We start from the raw sequence: 21,342 nt of genomic DNA on the forward strand, positions 1-21,342 counted from the left end.
ACCGAGCCTACAATGAACTCTTTATAGTCCTCAGCAAGCAATTATCTCATATCGGTACCTGCTGTATACTGGGCGCTATCCTAGGCATGTTGTCCCTGCCCTTAAAGAAATTACAATTTAGTGCAACAGTCAAACAGATGAACATAATTAATATGTCATTGATGCCGATATTGGGTTTGCATTATGGGCTGAAATATGTCCCCTGAAATTCATGTGTTGAAGTCCTAATTCCCAGTAACTGAGAATGTAACCATATTTGGAGATAAGGTCTTTAAAGAGGTGGTTGTTTTAAAATGAGCTCTTTAGGGTAGGACTCAATCTAATATGACTGATGTCCTTATAGGAAGAGGGGATACAGACACAGATGTGTGCACAGAGAAGGAAGACCATATAAAAACAGAGACAAGACAACCATCTACAAGTTAAGTAGAGAGTCCTCAGAAGGAGCAGTCCTGCCAACATCTTGATCTTGGACTTCGAGCCTCCAGAACTGTGAGAAAGTAAATTTCTGTTTGTTGAACCCTACCAGTCTATGATTTTTTTTTTTTTATGGCAGCCCTAGCAAACCAATAGAGTTTGCCTCCTCAACATCCCTTCCATTCTAACCCCTTGTGTACTAGTCATGTGATTGTGGGGGGTAAGGATTAAAACATGACACCAATTCCAGGAATCAGCCCTGACAATTTTAGATCATTCAAGGTAATCCTACAATTCTTGCTACAGTGGGTAGTTTAGGAAACCCAAACATTCCTTTGGTCAGTTTGCATCAGTAATACTTGAAGAGCTGGTGACTCTGAGAAAGACTTTCTTGTTCTCAGATAAAGCTACTAAAAGCTTGCTCTCTTCCTGTTTGGATGATGAGAGGTGAGAATTTAAACCTGGAATTAATGCAGCTACTCTGTTGTCATGAACTAGCCTAGCTTTGGAATAATGCTGCCTCTGTGGAAGGCCTAGCAGGGAGGTGGAGCAAAATTAGTTTCTTGTTGAAGTGAGTAAGCCACTGATCAAATAAATTCTGGTACCTGACTAGTTATGTGAGCCAATAAGTCCGCTTCATTATTTAAGCATTTCAGTTTTTAAAAAATTTACAGTAGTAAGGGTCTTGGCAGTTAAGGGATATGTGGGGAAAAGAAACTGTCACAGGTCAAATTCCCTAGGAAACACTTTGACATAAAATATTAGAGTGCAGAAATTTCACTGGGAGGTGCTCTTAGGATCCACCTAGAGAAAGAATAAAGAAAGCAGGCTTAGGCAAAGGAAGAAGTTGACCTACAGCGAAGTCCAACAGAGGCCTCAGCCATTCCTATAGGGAACTCTGAAGACTATGCCATCTCATTGACCAATCATTTTGGCTGCACATAGAAAGGTGAGGAGGCCCTCTTCAGCAGAGTGTAAGTCCTGTTGAAGGATTCAGTTGAGAGTTGTCAGCCTTGAAACTTTCAGCATTTGGTGGAATGACTGCTTCAGTCCTGGACTTGGGGAAATCTACTGTACACCATGCATGATACCCACTACTGTCTACCTCTCTAAATATAAGATCTAGGAGCAGCTGTTCCAAAGTTCTGTTGGGCTTCTAATAAATTTAGTAGAAGAAGGTTCGTGGGATTAATTACAGCCTTGAAAGCTGCTCTTGGGGCCATAATTTTATTTTATTTTATTTTTATTGCATTTTAGGTTTTGGGGTACATGTGAAGAACATGCAAGATTGTTGCATAGGTACACACATTGCAGTGTGATTGTTGCATAGGTACACATGTGGCAGCCTTCCTCCCCTTTACCTATATCTGGCATTTCTCCCCATGCTATCTCCCCAACTCCCCACCCCCTGCTATTTCCCCCCAACAGATCCCAGTGTGTGATGCTCTCCTCCCTGTGTCCATGTGTTCTCATTGTTCAACACCTGCCTACGAGTGAGAACATGCGGTGTTTGATTTTCTGTTCCTGTGTCAGTTTGCTGAGAACGATGGTGCCCAGGTTCATCCATGTCCCTACAAAGGACACAAACTCATCGTTTTTGATGGCTGCATAATATTCCATGGTGTATATGTGCCACATTTTCCCTGTCCAATCTATCATCGATGGGCATTTGGGTTGGTCTCAGGTCTTTGCTATTGTATACAATGCTGCAATGAACATTCATGTGCATGTGTCCTTATAGTAGAACGATTTATAATCCTTTGGATATATACCCAGTAATGGGATTGCTGGGTCAAATGGAATTTCTATTTCTAGGTCCTTGAGGAATCTCCACACTGTCTTCCACAATGGTTGAACTAATTTACACTTCCACCAACAGTGTAAAAGTGTTCCTATTTCTCCACATCCTCTCCAGCATCTGTTGTCTCTAGATTTTTTAATGATCTCCATTCAAACTGGCATGAGATGGTATCTCAATGTAGTTTTGATTTGCATTTCTCTAATGACCAGTGATGATGAGCATTTTTTCATATGTTTGTTGGCCTCATGTATGTCTTCTTTTGAAAAGTGTCTGTTCATATCCTTCACCCACTTTTGAATGGGCTTTGTTTTTTCTTGTAAATCTGTTTTAGTTCTTTGTAAATTCTGGATATCAGCCCTTTGTCGGATGGGTAGACTGCAAAAATGTTTTCCCATTCTGTTGGTTGCCGATTCACTCTGATGACTGTTTCTTTTGCTGTGCAGAAGCTGTGGAGTTTGATTAGGTCTCATTTGTCTATTTTGGCTTTTGTTGCCAATGCTTTTGGTGTTTTGGTCATGAAGTCCTTGCCTATGCCTGTGTCCTGAATGGTTTTGCCTAGATTTTCTTCTAGGGTTTGTATGGTGTTAGGTCTGATGTTTAAGTCTTTAATCCATCTGGAGTTAATTTTAGTGTAAGGCATCAGGAAGGAATCCAGTTTCTGCTTTCTGCACATGGCTAGCCAGTTTTCCCAACACCATTTATTAAACAGGGAATCCTTTCCCCATTGCTTATTTTTGTCAGGTTTGTCAAAGATCGGATGGTTGTATATATGTTGTGTTGCCTCCAAGGCCTCTGTTCTGTTCCACTGGTCTATATCTCTGTTTTGGTACCAGTGCAATGCTGTTTTGATTACTGTAGCCTTGTAGTATAGTTTGAAGTCTGGTAGTGTGATGCCTCCCACTTTGTTCTTTTTGCTTAGAATTGACTTGGCTATGCGGGCTCTCTTTTGGTTCCATATGAAGTTTAAGGTGTTTTTTCCCAGTTCTTTGAAGAAGGTCTTTGGTAGCTTGATGGGGTTAGCATTGAATCTGTAAACTTCTTCGGGCAGTATGGCCATTTTCACAATATTGATTTTTCCTAGCCATGAACATGGAATGTTTCTCCATCTGTTTGTGTCCTCTCTTATTTCATTGAGCAGTGGTTTGTAGTTTTCCTTGAAGAGGTCCTTTACATTCCTTGTTAGTTGTATTCCTAGGTATTTTATTCTCTTTGTAGCAATTGTGAATGGCAGTTCATTCTTGATTTGGCTCTCTTTTAAGTCTGTTATTGCTGTATAGGAATACTTGTGATTTTTGCACATTGATTTTGTATCCTGAGACTTTGCTGAAGTTGCTTATCAGTTTCAGGAGATTTTGGGCTGAGACAATGGGGTCTTCTAGATATACAATCATGTCGTCTGCAAATAGAGACAATTTGACTTCCTTCTTTCCTATTTGAATACCCTTTATTTCTTTTTCTTCCTGATTGCTCTGGCTAGAACTTCCAGTATTATATTGAATAGGAGTGGTGAGAGAGGGCAACCTTGTCTAGTGCCAGATTTCAAAAGGAATGCTTCCAGTTTTTGCCCATTCAGTATGATATTGGCTGTGGGTTTGTCGTAAATAGTTTTTATTATTTTGAGATACGTTCCGTCAGTACCTAGTTTATTGAGGGTTTTTAGCATAAAAGGCTGTTTAATTTTGTCAAAGGCCTTCTCTGCATCAATTGAGATAATCATGTGGTTTTTGTCTTTCGTTCTGTTTATGTGGTGGATTACGTTTATAGACTTGTGTATGTTGAACCAGCCTTGCATCCCTGGGATGAATCCTACTTGATCATGGTGGATAAGCTTTTTGATATGCTGTTGCAATCAGCTTGCCAGTATTTTATTGAAGAGTTTTGCATCTATGTTCATCATGGATATTGGCCTGAAATTTTCTTTTCTTGTTGAGTCTCTGCCGGGTTTTGGTATCAGGATGATGTTGGTCTCATAAAATGATTTGGGAAGGATTCCCTCTTTTCGGATTATTTGGAATAGTTTCAGAAGGAATGGTACCAGCTCCTCTTTGTATGTCTGGTAGAATTTTGCTGTGAACCCATCTGGACCTGGGCTTTTTTGGGGTGGTAGGCTCTTAATTGCTGCTTCAACTTCAGACCTTGTTGTTAGTCTATCAGGGTTTCGACTTCTTCCTGGTTTAGGCTTGGTAGGAGGCAAGTGTCCAGGAATTTATCCATTTCTTCCAGGTTTACTAGTTTATGTGCATAGTTGTTTGTAATAATCTCTGATGATAGTTTGAATTTCTGTGGAATCTGTGGTGATATACCCTTTATCGTTTTTTAGTGCATCTATTTGGTTATTTTCTGTTTTCTTTTTTATTAATCTGGCTAGTGGTCTGTCTATTTTGTTGATCTGTTCGAAAAACCAGCTCCTGGATTTATTGATTTTTGAAGGGTTTTTTGTGTCGCTATCTCCTTCAGTTCTGCTCTGATCTTAGTTATTTCTTGTCTTCTGCTAGGATTTGAGTTTTTTTTTTAATCTTGCTCCTCTAGCTCTTTCAATTTTGATGATAGGGTGTCAATTTTCAATCTCTCCTTGCTTCTCATGTGGACACTTATTACTATATATTTTCCTCTAGAGACTACTTTAAATGTGTCCCAGAGATTCTGGTATGTTGTGTCTTCGTTCTCATTGGTTTTGAAGAACATCCTTATTTCTTCCTTCATTTCATTGTTTATCCAGTCAACATTCAAGAGCCAGTTGTTTAGTTTCCATGAAACTGTGTCGCTCTGAGTTAGTTTCTGCATTCTGAGTTCTAACTTGATTGCACCGTGGTCTGAGAGACTGTTTGTTATGATTTTCATTCTTTTGCATTTGCTGAGGAGTGATTTGCTTCCAATTACGTGGCCAATTTTAGAGTAGGTGTGATGTGGTGCTGAGAAGAATGTATATTCTGTGTATTTGGGGTGGAGAGTTCTGTAAATGTGTATTAGGTTTGCTTGGTCCAGGTCTGAGTTCAAGTCCTGGATATCCTTGTTAATTTTCCGTCTTGTTGATCTGTCTAATATTGACAGTGGAGTTTTAAAGTCTCCCACTATTATTGTGTGGGAGTCTAAGTCTCTTTGTAAGTCATTAAGAACTTGCCTTGTGTATCTGGTCCTGTATTGGGTATGTATATGTTTAGGATCGTTAGCTCTTCTTGTTGCATTGATCCTTTTACCATTATGTAATGTCCTTCTTTGTCTCTTTTGATCTTTGTTGCTTTAAAGTCTATTTTATCAGAGATGAGAATTGCAACTCCTGCTTTTTTTTCTTCTCCATTTGCTTGGTAAATCTTCCTCCATCCCTTTATTTTGAGTCTTTGTGTATCCTTGCATGTGAGATGGATTTCCTGGATACAGCACACCGATGGGTTTTGGCTTTTTATCCAATTTGCCAGTCTATGTCTTTTGATTGGGGCATTTAGTCCATATACATTTAGAGTTAATATTGTTATGTGTAAATATGATCTTGCCATTTTGATGCTAGCTGGCTATTTTGCCTGTTAATTTTTGCAGATTCTTTATTGTGTTGATGTTCTTTATCATTTGGTGTGTTTTTGTAGTCGCTGGTACTAGTTGTTCCTTTATATGTGTATAGCCTCTTTCAGGAGCTCTTGTAAAGCAGGCCTGGTGGTGATGAAATCTCTGAGTACTTGCTTGTTCGCAAAGGATTTTATTTTTCCTTCACTTATGAAGTTTAGTTTGGCTGGATAGATGATTCTGGGTTGAAAGTTCTTTTCTTTAAGGATGTTGAATATTGACCCCCACTCTCTTCTGGCTTGTAGGGTTTCTGCTGAGAGAGCTGCTGTGAGTCTGATAGGCTTCCCTTTGTGGGTAACCTGACCTTTCTCTCTGGCTGCCCTTAGCATTTTCTCCTTCATTTCAACCATTGTGAATCTGATGATTATATGCCTTGGGGTTGCTCTTCTTGAGGAATATCTTTGTGGTGTTCTCTGTATTTCCTGGACTTGAATATTGGCCTGCCTTGCTAGGTTGGGGAAGTTCTCCTGGATAATATCCTGAAGAGTGTTTTCCAGCTTGGATTCATTCTCTCTATCATATTCAGATATACCTATCAAATGTAGATTAGGTCTTTTCACATAATCCCATATTTCTTGGAGTCTTTATTCTTTTCTTTTTACTCTTTTTTCTCTAATCTTGCCTTCTCATTTTATTTTATTGAGTTGATCTTCAGTCTCTGATACCCTTTCTTCTGCTTGGTCGATTTGGCTATTGAAACTTGTGTATGTTTTGCGAAGTTCTTGTGTTGTGTTTTTCAGCTTCATCAGTTCATTTATATTCTTCTCTAAATGATTTATTCTCATTAGCATTTAATCAAATCTTTATTCAAGGTTCTTAGTTTCTTTGCATTGGGGCAGAACATGTGCTTTTAGCTTGCAGAAATTTCTTATTACCCACCTTCTGAAGTCTGATTCTGTCATTTCATCACACTCATTCTCCATCCAGCCTTGCTCCCTTGCTAGTGAGGAGTTGTGATCCCTTGTAGGAGGAGAGGTGTTCTGGTTTCAGGTGTTTTCATCCTTTTTACGCTGGTTTCTTCCCATCTTTGTGGATTTATTCACCTGTTGTCTTTGTAGTTGCTGACTTTCAAATTGGGTCTCTGGGTGAACTTCCAGCTTGTGGATGATGAAGTTATTTCTGTTTCTTAGTTTTCCTTCTAACAGTCTGACCCCTCTGCTGTAGGACTCCTGAGGTCCACTCCAGGCCCTGCTTGCCTGCGGACCACCTGCAGCAGTTGCAGAACAGTAAGGGTTGCTACCAGTTTCTTCTTCTGCTATTTTTGTCCCAGAAGGATACCCGCCAAATGTCAATCTGTTCTCTCCTTTATGAGGTGACTCTTTGGACATACAGGGGTCAGGGAGCTGCTTGTGGAGACAGTCTGTCCTTTATTGGAGCTCAAGTGCTGAGCTGTGTGCTCCGTTGTTCATTCAGAGTTACTGGATAGGTACGTTTAGGTCTGGTACAGCAGAACTCGTAAACTCCTTTTTTTTTTTTTCCCCAGGTGCTCTGTCCCAGGGAGTTAGGGCTTTATTTATGAGTTTCTGTTGTGCTGCTGCCTTTTTTTTTCAGGGTTGCCCTGCCCATTGAGGAGGCAGCTTAGTCACTGTCTGCCTGCAGAGGCTTTGCTGAGCTACTGTGGGCTCTGCCTAGCTGCCCTGTGATCTTCTCTGCAGTCCTGTTTATATGGGTGTAGTTAGAACTGCCTTGGCATTGGTGGCCTGCCTCTGTAATGGCAGGTTGCCTCAGCAACGGTGGGTTACCTGGCAACGGCGGCTGCCTCAGCGATGGGGAACTATCTCCGTAGTGGTGGAGTGTCTCGGTAATGGCGGACGCCCCTCCCCCACAGAGCTGGACCATCTCGAGTTCAGCTGTGGTTGCTGTGAAACTCTCTACCCAGAGCGTTTTCAATTGCTGTTTTGTTTTTGTGGGGGTAGGTCCAGCCGAGCCTGCTCATCTGACTCCCTACCCAGAGTCTGTTTTGTTTTTTGTTTTTTGTTTTTTTTTTAGTTGAATGGTCGACTCTCTCCCAGGTGTTCCAGTTGCCAGTTGAAAAGTCTCCAGGATCTGTGTGATTTCCTGTGCGGCGACTCACTGCACCTGCTGAAACAGCGACGCTGAGATTCCTGTAGATTTTTTTGCCCAGGAATCTCCTGGCCTGGCTCTCTGTTTCAGTTCCTTTTTAAATCAGATGAATGGGCAATCTGCCTTCCTGGGTCTCCAATCGCCAGCTAAAAGGGCACCCAGACCAGGGTATTTTGTATGGAGAACCGCCATGCCAGGGCTCCGGCAAAGCAGCCACGCCAGCCAAAACAGCCGCACTGGCCAAAACAGCCACGCTGGTGACCCATGGGGCTCCTCCGCCTGTAATCTCCTGGTCTGTGGGCAATAAAAATCCGTTTGGAAATGAGGCGTCCATTCACCCTCTGCGCTTTCACTGGGAGCTGCAATCCTGAGCTGTTCGTAGTTGGCCGTCTTGGGTCCTCCCCCCAAGACGGGATTTTTTTTAATGTGATGATTGTGTATGGCATTATAATAGTGAATGTATGACATTATGTATAGGTTAAAACCCACCCATAGAACTTTACAGCATAAAGACTGAACCTTAGTTTAGCAATTGAAGAAAATCATTTGGGTGGTTGGTATCTTAGGATAGAATGCAGGCTGTGAGAAAAAAATAAACTATATTTTAGGGACTGGGAGGAGATACTAACCTAACTTTGTAATGAGTGGAGACAAAGACTAAAGGCAAAAGAACTGTACATGAGCATTGTACTCTTCGTTGGTAGTTTCTCTTGGTGGTCTGAGTTAAGAATTCTGAAATCATTATAAATATATACTGGAATTATGTAAATGAATGATGAATGGGAGCCAGATTTCTGACTGTTAGAGTGGAAGGTTACAGACAGCAGGGAAGCAAAGGGTGGAATGATCCATGTGATCAAGGATTAATTTATAAACTCAATTTAGCTTAGCATCCATACAGATTGATACATAAGGAAATATTTATAAATAGGTGTATATAAGTGATTTAGTACACACACATATTTTCCATTGCTCTGTCAGCTAAGAGGGCGCAGAAGCAATTATGCCCTGGTAGCAATTAACACACCCAGCACCCAGATCTTGGCTTCTAATACCGTTCTCCCATAAGGGAACCAGCTCCTTAGTGAAACAGATTATTCTAAAGCTGGATCTGGAAATATATAGGATGATCCTGTAGCATCCTGTAGTGCCAGAAGACAAGGAAGTGCTTAAAGAAATAAAAACCACACAATGGGGTATATCAAAGGGACACTGGGGCCAACTGAAAGAACTCCCAATGGCTAAAACTGGAACAGTATGTGTAATGAAATAACACAGTATTGGATTATAACCCAACCTATACAATAGATATCTATGAGACCATATCATTAAAAAGAAATGATTGAATAAAATGAGGGAGAGTATACAAACTTTTTGTACAGGTCAATTGCAAATAACTTATGTAAATGCTCTGCTGTCAAGGAGGCAAAGAGTAACTTCCCATCTCTGAAGTGTGGGCTGTGCATAGTTACTTCCTTTTTTCTTTTGGAGACTGAATCTCCCTTTATCACCCAGGTTGGAGTGCAGTGGCACGATCTTGGTTCATTGCAACCTCTGCCTCCAATTCAAGCAGTTCTCCTGTCTCAGCCTCCTGTGTAGCTGGGATTAGAGTTGGGTGCCACCATGCCGGCTAAATTTTGTATTTCTTATAGAGACAGAGGTTCACCATGTTAGCCAGGGTGGTCTTGAACTCGTGACCTCAGTGATCCTCCCACCTCAGCCTCCCAAAGTGCTGGGATTACAGGTGTGAGCCACCATGTCTGGCCAGTGCAAAGTGACTTCCTTTAAAACCATACAGTATGAAAAAGGGGAAAAGCAAGTAATCTGACAATGGGGAAACCTGACAAACTACCTTAGACAGGTGATCAAGGTCAACACCAACAGTGATAAATTTCATGTTCATAAGTATATACCTTTGATATAGTATGATGATAATGGTTCTTTACTTCCATGCTCTTTCTCCCCCAAACTCTTAAATCCAGTCATGACAAAAACTCCAAAGAACATTCTACAAAATACCTCACTGGTCCTTCTCAAACTGTGAAGGTTATTTAAAAGAAGAGAAATCTGAGAAACTGTCATTGTTTAGAGGAGCCTAAGGAAACATGATGACTAAATTTAGAATGGTGCTGGGCATAGTGGCTCATTCCTGTAATCCCAGTGACTAGGAAGGCTAAAGTGCTAAGGTGGAAGGATCACCTGAGGCCGGGGGTTTGAGACAAGTCCAGGCAACATAGTGAGGCCCCTGTCTCTAAAATAAATACATACATATATGCATACATACTTAAATGTAGTATTATCTCCTGGAATTAAAAAAGGACATTAGGTAAAAACTAAGGGAGTCAGGATAAAGTATGGACTTTCATTAATAATAATATATTAATATTGGTTCATCAGTTGTGACAAATATACCATACAAATGTAAGATGTTAACAAAAGAGGAAGCTCTGTAGGGGGCATGTGGAAACACTGCTGTTTTTGCAACTGTACTATAAGTCTGAAACTCCTTTAGAACAAAAAAGGCTATGTTTAAGAAAGATATTGAATTTACTTACCACAGAAGGATACATTCATGGGTAATGTGGGCAGAAGAGATCTTCCAGCTGTCTCTTTGTGGACCTAGGCATTAGTAGCTCACTTGTGATAGCGCCCAGAAGAGGTTCCACAGTGGTGAGTGCTCTGAGAGCCCTGCTCTCAGCAGCTGTGGTAGACTTTATTAGCAATAACTTACCAGACACAAACAGGAAGCAACTGTGACCTTAGACATGTACACAGTGGCATCCATGTGACTTCTGGTTATAGCTGGTCAGTTCTCCTTTGCTTCCTCTCTAGCTATATCTCCTGCCACTCTTCCCTTGATCACTCCACTCCAGTCATACTAGATTTCTTTCATTTCCTCATAGTTATCATATTATTTCTCACCTCAGGTCTCTTTCTCTGTCATTTCTTTATTCCTTTCCTCTGATTTCCTTCCTTTCTTATTTTCCAACTCTACTCCCTCTCTCTTTTTTCTCTCTCCTTTCACTTCCTCTTGTGGCCTACCTACCTCTCTGACAATTGCTCATATTTGCAGAGTAATATAGGTGAGGTAGTGGCAGTGCAGTAGGGTAAGAAGGCAAGGGATGAGTGGGAGCAGACCTGCTGCCTCTTTTACTTAGAATTGCAGCATGTAGCAAATAAAAATATAGAACCTGTAGTTAAATTTGCATTTCAGAGAAACAATGAATCATTTCTTAGTATAAGTATAACCCAAATATAAGTATAACCCAAACTATACAGGGATATCTCATTTTATTGCATTTCATCTTATTGCACTTTGTAGTTATTGTTTGTTTTTTTTTTTAACAAATTGAAGGTTTGTGGTAACTCTGCATTGAGTAAGTCTGTTGGTGCCATTTTCCAACAACATGTGCTCACTTTGTGTCTCTGTGTCACATTGTGGTAATTTTTGCAATATTTTCCACTTTTTCATTATTATTATATCTATTATGGTAATTTGTGATTAGTAGTCTTTGATATTACTATTGTAATTGTTTGGGGGTGCTACAAACTATGCCTATATAAAAGTGAAAAATTAAGTGATGAATATTGTGGATATTCTGACTGCTCCATTGACCCACTTTTTCTTCATCTCCCTCCTCAGGCCTCTCTATTACCTGAGACACACTATTGAAATTAGGCCAATTAATGTAATTATGATGGTCTCTCTAAGTGTTCAAGTGAAAGTAGACACACATGTCTCTTGCTTTAAATGAAAAACCAGAAATGATGAAGTTTAGTGAGGAAGGCATGTAAAAAATCAAGATAGGCCAGAAGCTAGGCCTCTTGTGTAGGACAGCTAAACTGTGGATACAAAGGGAAAGTTATTGATGGAAATTAAAAGTGCTACTCCAGTGAACACATGAATGATAAGAAATATCATTCATGAAGAGTGAAGTTGTGTTGGTTGGTTCTCACGCTGCTAATAAAGACATACACAAGACTGGGTAATTTATAAAGAAAAGAGATTTAATTGATCCATAGTTCAGCATGGCTGGGGAGGCCTCAGAAAACTTAACAATTATGGCAGAAGAGGAAGCAAACACACCCTTCTTCAAATGGTGGCAGCAAGGAGAAGAGCTGAGCACAAGGGGGAAAAAGCTCCTTATAAAATCATCAGATCTCACAAGGACTTACCATCATGAGAACAGCATGAGGTAACCACCCCCATAATTAAATTATCTCCTACCAGGTCCCTACCACTACAGGTGGTGATTATGGGAACTATAATTGAAGATAAGATTTGGGTGAGGACACAGCCAAACCATATCATTCTACCCATGGCTCCCCCCAGATCTCATGTCCTTAAATTTCAAAAAACAGTCATGCCTTTCCAACAGTCCCCCAAAGTCTTAACTCATTTCAGCATTAACTCAGAAGTCCACAGTTCAAAGTCTCATCTGAGACAAGGCAAATTCCTTCCACCTATGAGCCTGTGAAATCAAAGACAAGTTAGTTACTTCCAAGATACAATCAGGGTACAGGCATTGGGTAAGTACAATATGGAATATATATGGAAATATCCAGGCAGATGTTCTTTGCATACAGCCATTCCAAATGAGAGAAAGTGGCCAAAATGAAGGGGCTACAGGCCCCATGCAAGTCTGAAATCCAGCAGGGCAGTCAAATCTTAAAGCTCTGAAATGATCTCCTTTGACTCCATGTCTCACATCCATGTCACACTGATGCAAGAGGTGGGCTCCCATGGCCTTGGGCAACACTGTCCTTGTGGCTTTGCAGGGTTCAGCCCCCGACTTCCAGCTGTCTTCATGGGCTGGTGTTCAGTGTCTGGCTTTTCCAGGCACATGGTGCAAACTGTTGGTGGATCTACCATTCTGGGATCTGGAGGATGGAAGCAATCTTCTCACAGCTCCACTAGACAGTGCCCCAGTGGGGACTCTGTGTGGGGACTTTGACCCCATATTTCCCTTTGTTACTGCTCTAGCAGAGGTTCTCCATGAGAACAGCAAACGTCTGGCTGGACATTCAGGCATTTCCATATATCCCCTGAAATCTAGGCAGAGGTTCCAAAACCTCAAATCTTGACTACTGTGCACCAAAAGACCCAACACCATGTGCGAGCTATCAAGGCTTGGGCCTGTACCCTCTGAAGCGATGGCCTGAGCTTTACATTGGCCCCTTTTAGCCATGGCTGGAGCTGAAGCAGCTGAGACACAAGGCAGCATGTCCTGAGGATGCATAGAGCAGGAGGGCCCTGGGCCTGGCCCTGGAAACCATTTTTTCCTCCTAGGCATCTAGGCCTGTGATGGGAGGAGCTGCCATGAAGGTGTCTGACATTTTCCCCATTGTCTTGGTGATTAACATTTGGCTTCTCTTTACTTATTCAAATTTCTGCAGCCATGTTGAATTTCTCCCCAGAAAATGGGTTTTTCTTTTCTAGCCCATCTATCATTTGCACAGTTTCTAAACTTTTATCTTCTGCTTTCTGTTGAATGCTTTGCCCCTTAGAAATTTCTTCTGCTCCTGACAAAGACAACCTTTCCCATCCACTATTGCCTCTCAGTGACATCACTCCAGCAACTTTTTTCTGTCCCTCTCCCACACTGATAATTTCTTTCTCTCTCTTCTGTATGTTTCTAATGTTTCTAATATAAGCATGATATTATTCCTCTTGTGTAGGACAGCTTTTTAGGTATTATTAAAATATATAGGTATTAAAAATATAGGTATTATTCCTATATTTTTAAGATTTATAATCTTAAAAACAACCAACCAAACCAAATTAAACGAGCAAGCTCTCTCTGGACCTCAGCTCCTCCTCTAGCCACTGTCCCATATCTTTCCTTCTCTTTTCAGCAAACTCTGCAAAAAGGATGTCTTAACTGTCACCAGTTTCTCTCCTCTCCTTTACTCTTGAACCCTCTCCAATCAGACTTTCACCTTCACCATGCCACAAAAGCTGCTCTTATTGGGGTCATAAAAGGCCTTAACATTGCTAAATCTAATGGTCAGTACTTGGTCCTCACTTTTCTTAATTTGTCAGGAAAATGACATGGCTGAGACTTCCCCTCCTCCTCCTTCGCCTCTTCCTCCCCCTCTCTTCTTCTTCTTAATCTTCCTCTTCTTCTTCCCCTTCCCCTTTTTCTCCTCCTCCTCCTTCTTCTCTTCCATTTTCTTTTTCTTCCTTTTCCCCTTTTTCTCCTCCTCCTCCCTCCACTTCCTTTTCTGCCTCCTCCTCCTTTTAAGACAGGATCTTACTCTGTCACCTCAGCTGGAGTGCAGTTACATAATGATATCTCACTGCAGCTTACAACTCCTGGACTCAGGTGACCCTCCTGCCTCAGCCTTCTGAGTAGCTAGGACTACAGGCACGTGCCACCATGCTTGGCTAATTTTATTTTATTTTGTTTTGTTTTGTAGAGACAGAGACTTGCTATGCTGCCCAGGCTTGTCTTGAACTCCTGGCTCCAAGGCCCACCTAGGTCTTCCAGAATGCTGGGATTATAGGCATGAGCCACCAAGCCTGGTCCCTTCTTCTTTTTGAAACAATTTCTTCACTGAACATCTGTAGCCCAAACAAGTCCCCTGAACTCCAACCCCATTCATTTATATGTCTACTTAGCATCTCATTTGTATGTATAAAAAGATTCACAAACATAATATGTCCAAATTGAGCTCCTATTCTTTCCCATCCCACCTCTTGTCCAAATCTGCGCCTCCTGCAGTCTTCTCTGTCACAATTGAAAGTAACACCATACTACTATTTATTCAGCCTTAAAGTCTTGGAGTTATCTTTGACTTCTCTCCTTCTCACATTACCCACATCCCACTCATCAACAACTCCTGCCAGGTCTACCTTCAGGATAAATCCAGAATTCAACCATTTCTCACATCCTTCCCTGCTTTCATCCCAGTTCTATCCTGGTTCAAACTACATAGGATTATTATAACCTTGTATTCATTTGTTCTTGTATTGCTATAAAGAAATACCTGAGACTGGGTAATTTATAAGAAAAGAGGTTTAGTTGGTTCATGGTTCTTCAGCCTGTACAGGAAGCATGGCAGCATCTGCTTATGGGGAGGCCTTAGGGAGCTTTTACCAAGGGTAGAAGGCAAAATGGGAACAGGCATTTTACATGGCAAAAGTAGTAGCCAGCAAGTGAGTGGCAGAGATGCTACACACTTTTAAATGACCAGATCTCAAGAGAAGTCACTCACTATGGGCAACACTGCCCTTGTGACTTTGCAGGGTTCAGCCTCCCACTTCCAGCTGCCTTTACAGACTAGTGTTCGGTATCTGTGGTTTTTTCAGGCACATGGTACAAACTGTTGTTACCAAGGGAAAAATCCACCCCTAGAATTCAGTCATCTCCCATGAGGCCCTACCTCTAACATTGTGGATGACATTTCAACATGAAATTTGGGTGGGGACAATATCCAAACTATATTAAACCTCCTGAGCTCCCTGCTTTCCCATTTTTCTCCCCTCAGCCTAGACTCAACACAGCAGTCAGAGTGACCCTGTTAACCTAAAAGTCGAATTGTATCATTTCTATATGCAGAACCCTGCAGTAGCTCCCTATTACTCTCAAAGTAAAAGCCAAAACCCTTATAATGGCCCAGAAGGCTCTACACTAAATCCCACCCTGATTTTCCTTCTGAGCTCATTTCATAATACTATCTCCTTTTTTTCTGAGGATCCACCCACATGCCCCCACTGTTGTTTCTTGAATATGCCAGGCATATTCAGTTGCCTGGAATACTTTCCCCTGTATATTTGCAGATCTTCCCACAGACTGAAAAAGCAAAATAAATGCTTATTTTTCCCCTTTATTCACCAGTTTTCAGAATAATGAGCTGGTGTCATAGTAACTTCCAGAAAATGTCAAACAAATTATTTTACAATAAGAGAATTGAAATAAACCCTTGATTTTTAATACATTTCATATGTTTAAACTGTGGTAGCCATTATTGTTTTTGATGGTGAGGTTGTCATCTTTGGCCAATATGAGTCAAATGCTATCCTAAATCCTTTTGATATGACCTTTGATGGATTTCTTTTGTGTTCCTCATTTTGAAATTTGAATTAAAATCTATCTGCTGGAATGCTGGGAAGATGGCCGCCTAAGAACAGCTCAGGACTTCAGCTCCCAGTGAAAGTGCAGAGGGTGAGTGGACGCCGCATTTCCAGACGAACTCTTATTGCCCACAGACCAGGAGATACCCAGGCAGAGGGGTCGCCAGCATCGCAGTCCCAGCCGGTGCGGCTGTTTTGGCCCCCGCGGGGCTGATTCCGCCCGCGCGGCTGCTGTGACCACTCCCTGTTGCTGCCGTTCTCCGTACAAAAGCCACTGGTCTGGGAGCCCTCTTAGCTGGCGAGCAGAGCCCTGAGACGGCAGAATAGCCCATTCATCTGAAATAGCGAGACAGGCCAGGAGATTCCTAGGGAAAAAATCCGCCAGGAGCCGGCGCCGCAGTTCAAGCCGACTCCCTGAGTCGCAGCACGGGAGATCCCGGCGCCTTTTCAACAAGCGACCAGAACGCGGGGTCGTTCAACTTAAAAGAAAAGACTCTGAGTCAGGGAGCCAGGTGATCAGGCTCAGTTGGTCCCACCCCTCCACCCCCAACAACAACCAAAACAAAAACAGTAATTGGAAACCCTTTGGGTTGAGCCCTTCAAACCAAGCACAGCTGAACCTGGATGGTCCGGCTCCGTGGGGGAGGGGTTTCCGCCATTACCGAGACTCCACCGCTAGGGAGGCAGGCTGCCGTTGCCGAGGCAACCTGCCACAACAGAGAGAGTCCACCATAACAGAGGCGGGGCCACCATTGCCCTTATAAAAAGGACTACAGGGAAGAGCTCAGGGCAGCTGGGCGGAGCCCACAGCAGCTCAGCAAAGCCCCTGCGGGCAGGCAGTGGCTAGGCGTGCTGCTAGCTGGGCGGGTCTGACCTGAAAGAAAAATCAAAAAAGGCAGTAGTGCAAGGGAAACTCATAAAGCTCCAACTCCCTGGGACAGAGACAGACAACAGGTGGATAAACCCACAAAAATGGGAAGAACCCAGCGCAAAAAGGATGAAAACTCCCGAAACCAGAACACCTCTCCTCCTAAAAGGGATCACAACTCCTCACCAGCAAGGGAACCAGACCGGATGGAGAAGGAGGGTGATGAAATGACAGAATCAGACTTCAGAAGGTGGGTAGTAAGAAACTACAAGGAGCTAAAAGAACACGTTCTAACCCATCGCAAAGAAAATAGGAACCTTGAAAAAAGATTGGACGAACTGCTGACGAGAATGGACAGCATAGAGAGGAGTATAAATGAATTGATGGAGCTGAAAAACGCAACACGAGAACTTCGTGAAGCATGCACAAGCTTCAACAGCCGAATTGACCAAGCAGAAGAAAGGATATCAGAGGTCGAAGATCAACTCAATGAAATAAAAAGAGAAGGCAAGAACAGAGAAAAAAGCGCAAAAAGGAATGAACAAAATCTTCAAGAAATGTGGGACTATGTGAAAAAACCTAATCTATGTCTGATAGGTGTACCTGAATGTGATGAAGAGAATGAATCCAAGCTGGAAAATACTCTTCAGGATATTATCCAGGAAAACTTCCCTAACCTAGCAAGGCAGACCAATATTCAAATCCAGGAAATACAGAGAACACCACAAAGATATTCCTCAAGAAGAGCAACCCCAAGGCACATAATCGTCAGATTCACCAGGGTTGAAATGAAAGAGAAAATGCTAAGGGCAGCCAGAGAGAAAGGTCAGGTTACCCACAAAGGGAAGCCCATTAGACTCACAGCAGATCTCTCAGCAGAAACCCTACAAGCCAGAAGAGAGTGGGGGCCAATATTCAACATCCTCAAAGAAAAGAACTTTCAACCCAGAATCTCCTATCCAGCCAAACTAAGCTTCATAAGTGAAGGAAAAATAAAATCCTTTGTGAACAAGCAAGCGCTCAGAGATTTCATCACCACCAAACCTGCTCTATGAGAACTCCTGAAAGAGGCTATACACATGTAAAGGAACAACCAGTACCAGCCACTCCAAAAACACACTAAATGGTAAAAAAGCATCAACACAATCAAGAATCTGCATCAACTAACCAACAAAACAGCCAGGTAGCATCAAAATGACAGCATCAAATTCACACATAACAATACTATCCCTAAATGTAAATGGACTAAATGCCCCAACCAAAAGACACAGACTGGCAAATTGGATAAAAAGCCAAAACCCATCAGTGTGCTGTATCCAGGAAACCCATCTTACATGCAAGGATACACAAAGGCTCAAAATAAAGGGATGGAGGAAGATCTACCAAGCAAACGGAGAGCAAAAAAAGGCAGGAGTTGCAATTCTCATCTCTGATAAAATAGACTTTAAAGCAACAAAGATCAAAAGAGACAAAGAAGGACATTACATAATGGTAAAAGGATCACTGCAACAAGAAGAGCTAACGATCCTAAATATATACGCACCCAATACAGGAGCACCCAGATACATAAGGCAAGTTCTTAATGACTTACAAAGAGACTTAGACTCCCACACAATAATAGTGGGAGACTTTAACACCCCATTGTCAATATTAGACAGATCAACCAGACAGAAAATCAACAAGGATATCCAGGACCTGAATACAGACCTGGAACAAGCAAACCTAATAGACATTTACAGAACTCTCCACCCCAAATCCACAGAATATACATTCTTCTCAGCACCACATCACACCTACTCTAAAATTGACCACATAATTGGCAATAAATCACTCCTCAGCAAATGCAAAAGAACAGAAATCATAACAAACAGTCTCTCAGACCACAGTGCAATCGAGTTAGAACTCAGAATGCAGAAACTAACTCAGAACCGCACAGCTTCATGGAAACTGAACAACTTGCTCTTGAATGTTGACTGGATAAACAATGAAATGAACGCAGAAATAAAGATGTTCTTTGAAACCAATGAGAACGAAGACACAACATACCAGAATCTCTGGGACACATTTAAAGCAGTCTCCAGAGGAAAATATATAGCAATGAGTGCCCACATGAGAAGAAAGGAGAGATCTAAAATTGACACCCTATCATCAAAATTGAAAGAGCTAGAGGAGCAAGATCAAAAAAACTCAAAACCTAGCAGAAGACAGGAAATAACTAAGATCAGAGCAGAACTGAAGGAAATAGAGACACAAAAAAACTCTTCAAAAAATCAATAAATCCAGGAGCTGGTTTTTTGAAAAGATCAACAAAATAGACAGACCACTAGCCAGATTAATAAAAAAGAAAAGAGAGAATAACCAAATTGATGCAATAAAAAACGATAAAGGGGATATCACCACAGATTCCACAGAAATCCAAACCATCATCAGAGATTATTACAAACAACTCTATGCACATAAACTAGTAAACCTGGAAGAAATGGATAAATTCCTGGACACCTGCAACCTCCCAAGCCTAAACCTGGAAGAAGCCGAAACCCTGAATAGACCAATAACATGGTCTGCAGTCGAGGCAGCAATAAAGAGCCTACCACCCAAAAAAAGCCCAGGTCCAGATGGGTTCACAGCTGAATTCTACCAGGCATACAAGGAGGAGCTGATACCATTCCTTCTGAAACTATTCCAGACAATCCAAAAAGAGGGAATCCTTCCCAAATCATTTTACGAGACAAACATCATCCTGATGCCAAAACCCGGCAGAGACTCAACAAGAAAAGAAAATTTCAGGCCAATATCCATGATGAACATAGATGCAAAAATCTTCAATAAAATACTGGCAAACCGATTGCAACAGCATATCAAAAAGCTCATCCACCATGATCAAGTAGGATTCATCCCGGGGATGCAAGGCTGGTTCAACATACGCAAGTCCATAAACGTAATCCACCACATAAACAGAACCAAAGACAAAAACCACATGATTATCTCGATTGACGCAGAGAAGGCTTTTGACAAAATTCAACAACCCTTTATGCTAAAAACCCTCAATAAACTAGGTATTGACGGAACGTATCTCAAAACAATAAAAGCTATTTACGACAAACCAACAGCCAATATCATACTGAATGGGCAAAAACTGGAAGCATTCCCTTTGAAATCTGGCACTAGACAAGGATGCCCTCTCTCACCACTCCTATTCAATATAGTACTGGAAGTTCTAGCCAGAGCAATCAGGCAAGAAAAAGAAATAAAGGGTATCCAAATTGGAAAGGAGGAAATCAAATTGTCTCTATTTGCAGATGACATGATTGTATATCTGGAAGACCCCATCATCTCAGCCCAAAATCTCCTGAAACTGATAAACAACTTCAGCAAAGTCTCAGGATACAAAATCAACGTGCAAAAATCACAAGCATTCCTATACACCAGTAATAGACTTCAAGAGAGCCAAATCAAGAACGAACTGCCATTCACAATTGCTACAAAGAGAATAAAGTACCTAGGAATACAACTAACAAGGAACGTAAAGGACCTCTTCAAGGAGAACTACAAGCCATTGCTCACCGAAATAAGAGAGGATACAAACAGATGGAGAAACATTCCATGTTCATGGTTAGGAAGAATCAACATCGTGAAAATGGCCATACTGCCCAAAGTAATTTACAGATTCAACGCTATTCCCATCAAGCTACCAATGACCTTCTTCACAGAACTGGAAAAAAACACCTTAAACTTCATATGGAACCAAAAGAGAGCCCGCATAGCCAAGTCAATTCTAAGCAAAAAGAACAAAGCAGGAGGCATCACACTACCGGACTTCAAACTATACTACAAGGCTACAGTAACCAAACAGCATGGTACTGGTACCAAAACAGAGATATAGACCAATGGAACAGAACAGAGGCCTCAGAGGAAATACAACATACCCACAACCATCTGATCTTCGACAAACCTGACAAAAACAAGCAATGGGGAAAGGATTCCCTGTTTAATAAATGGTGTTGGGAAAACTGGCTAGCCATGTGCAGAAAGCAGAAACAAGACCCCTTCCTGACACCTTACACCAAAATTAACTCCAGATGGATTAAAGACTTAAACATCAGACCTAATACCATAAAAACCTTAGAAGAAAATCTAGGCAAAACCATTCAGGACATAGGTGTAGGCAAGGACTTCATGACCAAAATGCCAAAAGCAATGGCAACAAAAGCCAAAATAGACAAATGGGACCTAATCAAACTCCACAGCTTCTGCACGGCAAAGGAAACAGTCAGTAGAGTGAATCGGCAACCAACAGAATGGGAAAAAATTTTTGCAGTCTACCCATCTGACAAGGGGCTGATATCCAGAATTTACAAAGAACTAAAGCAGATCTACAAGAAAAAAGCAAACAAGCCCATTCAAAAATGGGCAAAGGATATGAACAGATACTTTACAAAAGAAGACATACGGGAGGCCAACAAACATATGAAAAAATGCTCATCATCACTGGTCATCAGAGAAATGCAAATCAAAACCACATTGAGATACCATCTCACACCAGTTAGAATGGCGATC

At 41.6% G+C, this 21,342-nt stretch overlaps 1 protein-coding gene and 1 pseudogene across 2 annotated transcripts in view; one reads left to right on the plus strand and one right to left on the minus strand.

Annotated features, from left to right (window-relative positions):
- SCAF11 (SR-related CTD associated factor 11) overlaps window positions 1-10,517 on the minus strand; it is a 99,336-nt gene extending 88,819 nt beyond the window's left edge. For both annotated transcript variants that reach the window (XM_010352263.3, XM_074403173.1), the window contains exon 1: window positions 10,396-10,517. In XM_010352263.3, coding sequence (XP_010350565.2) covers window positions 10,396-10,410 — 15 coding nt within the window. In that variant the 5' untranslated portion in view covers window positions 10,411-10,517. The remainder of the gene's footprint in view (window positions 1-10,395) is intronic.
- Window positions 1-21,342, plus strand: part of LOC120360768 (lys-63-specific deubiquitinase BRCC36 pseudogene) — an 84,803-nt pseudogene that overhangs the window by 6,407 nt on the left and 57,054 nt on the right.

This window comes from Saimiri boliviensis, chromosome 7 (genome assembly GCF_048565385.1).
Source record: "Saimiri boliviensis isolate mSaiBol1 chromosome 7, mSaiBol1.pri, whole genome shotgun sequence".
Taxonomy (NCBI): Eukaryota; Metazoa; Chordata; class Mammalia; order Primates; family Cebidae; genus Saimiri; species Saimiri boliviensis.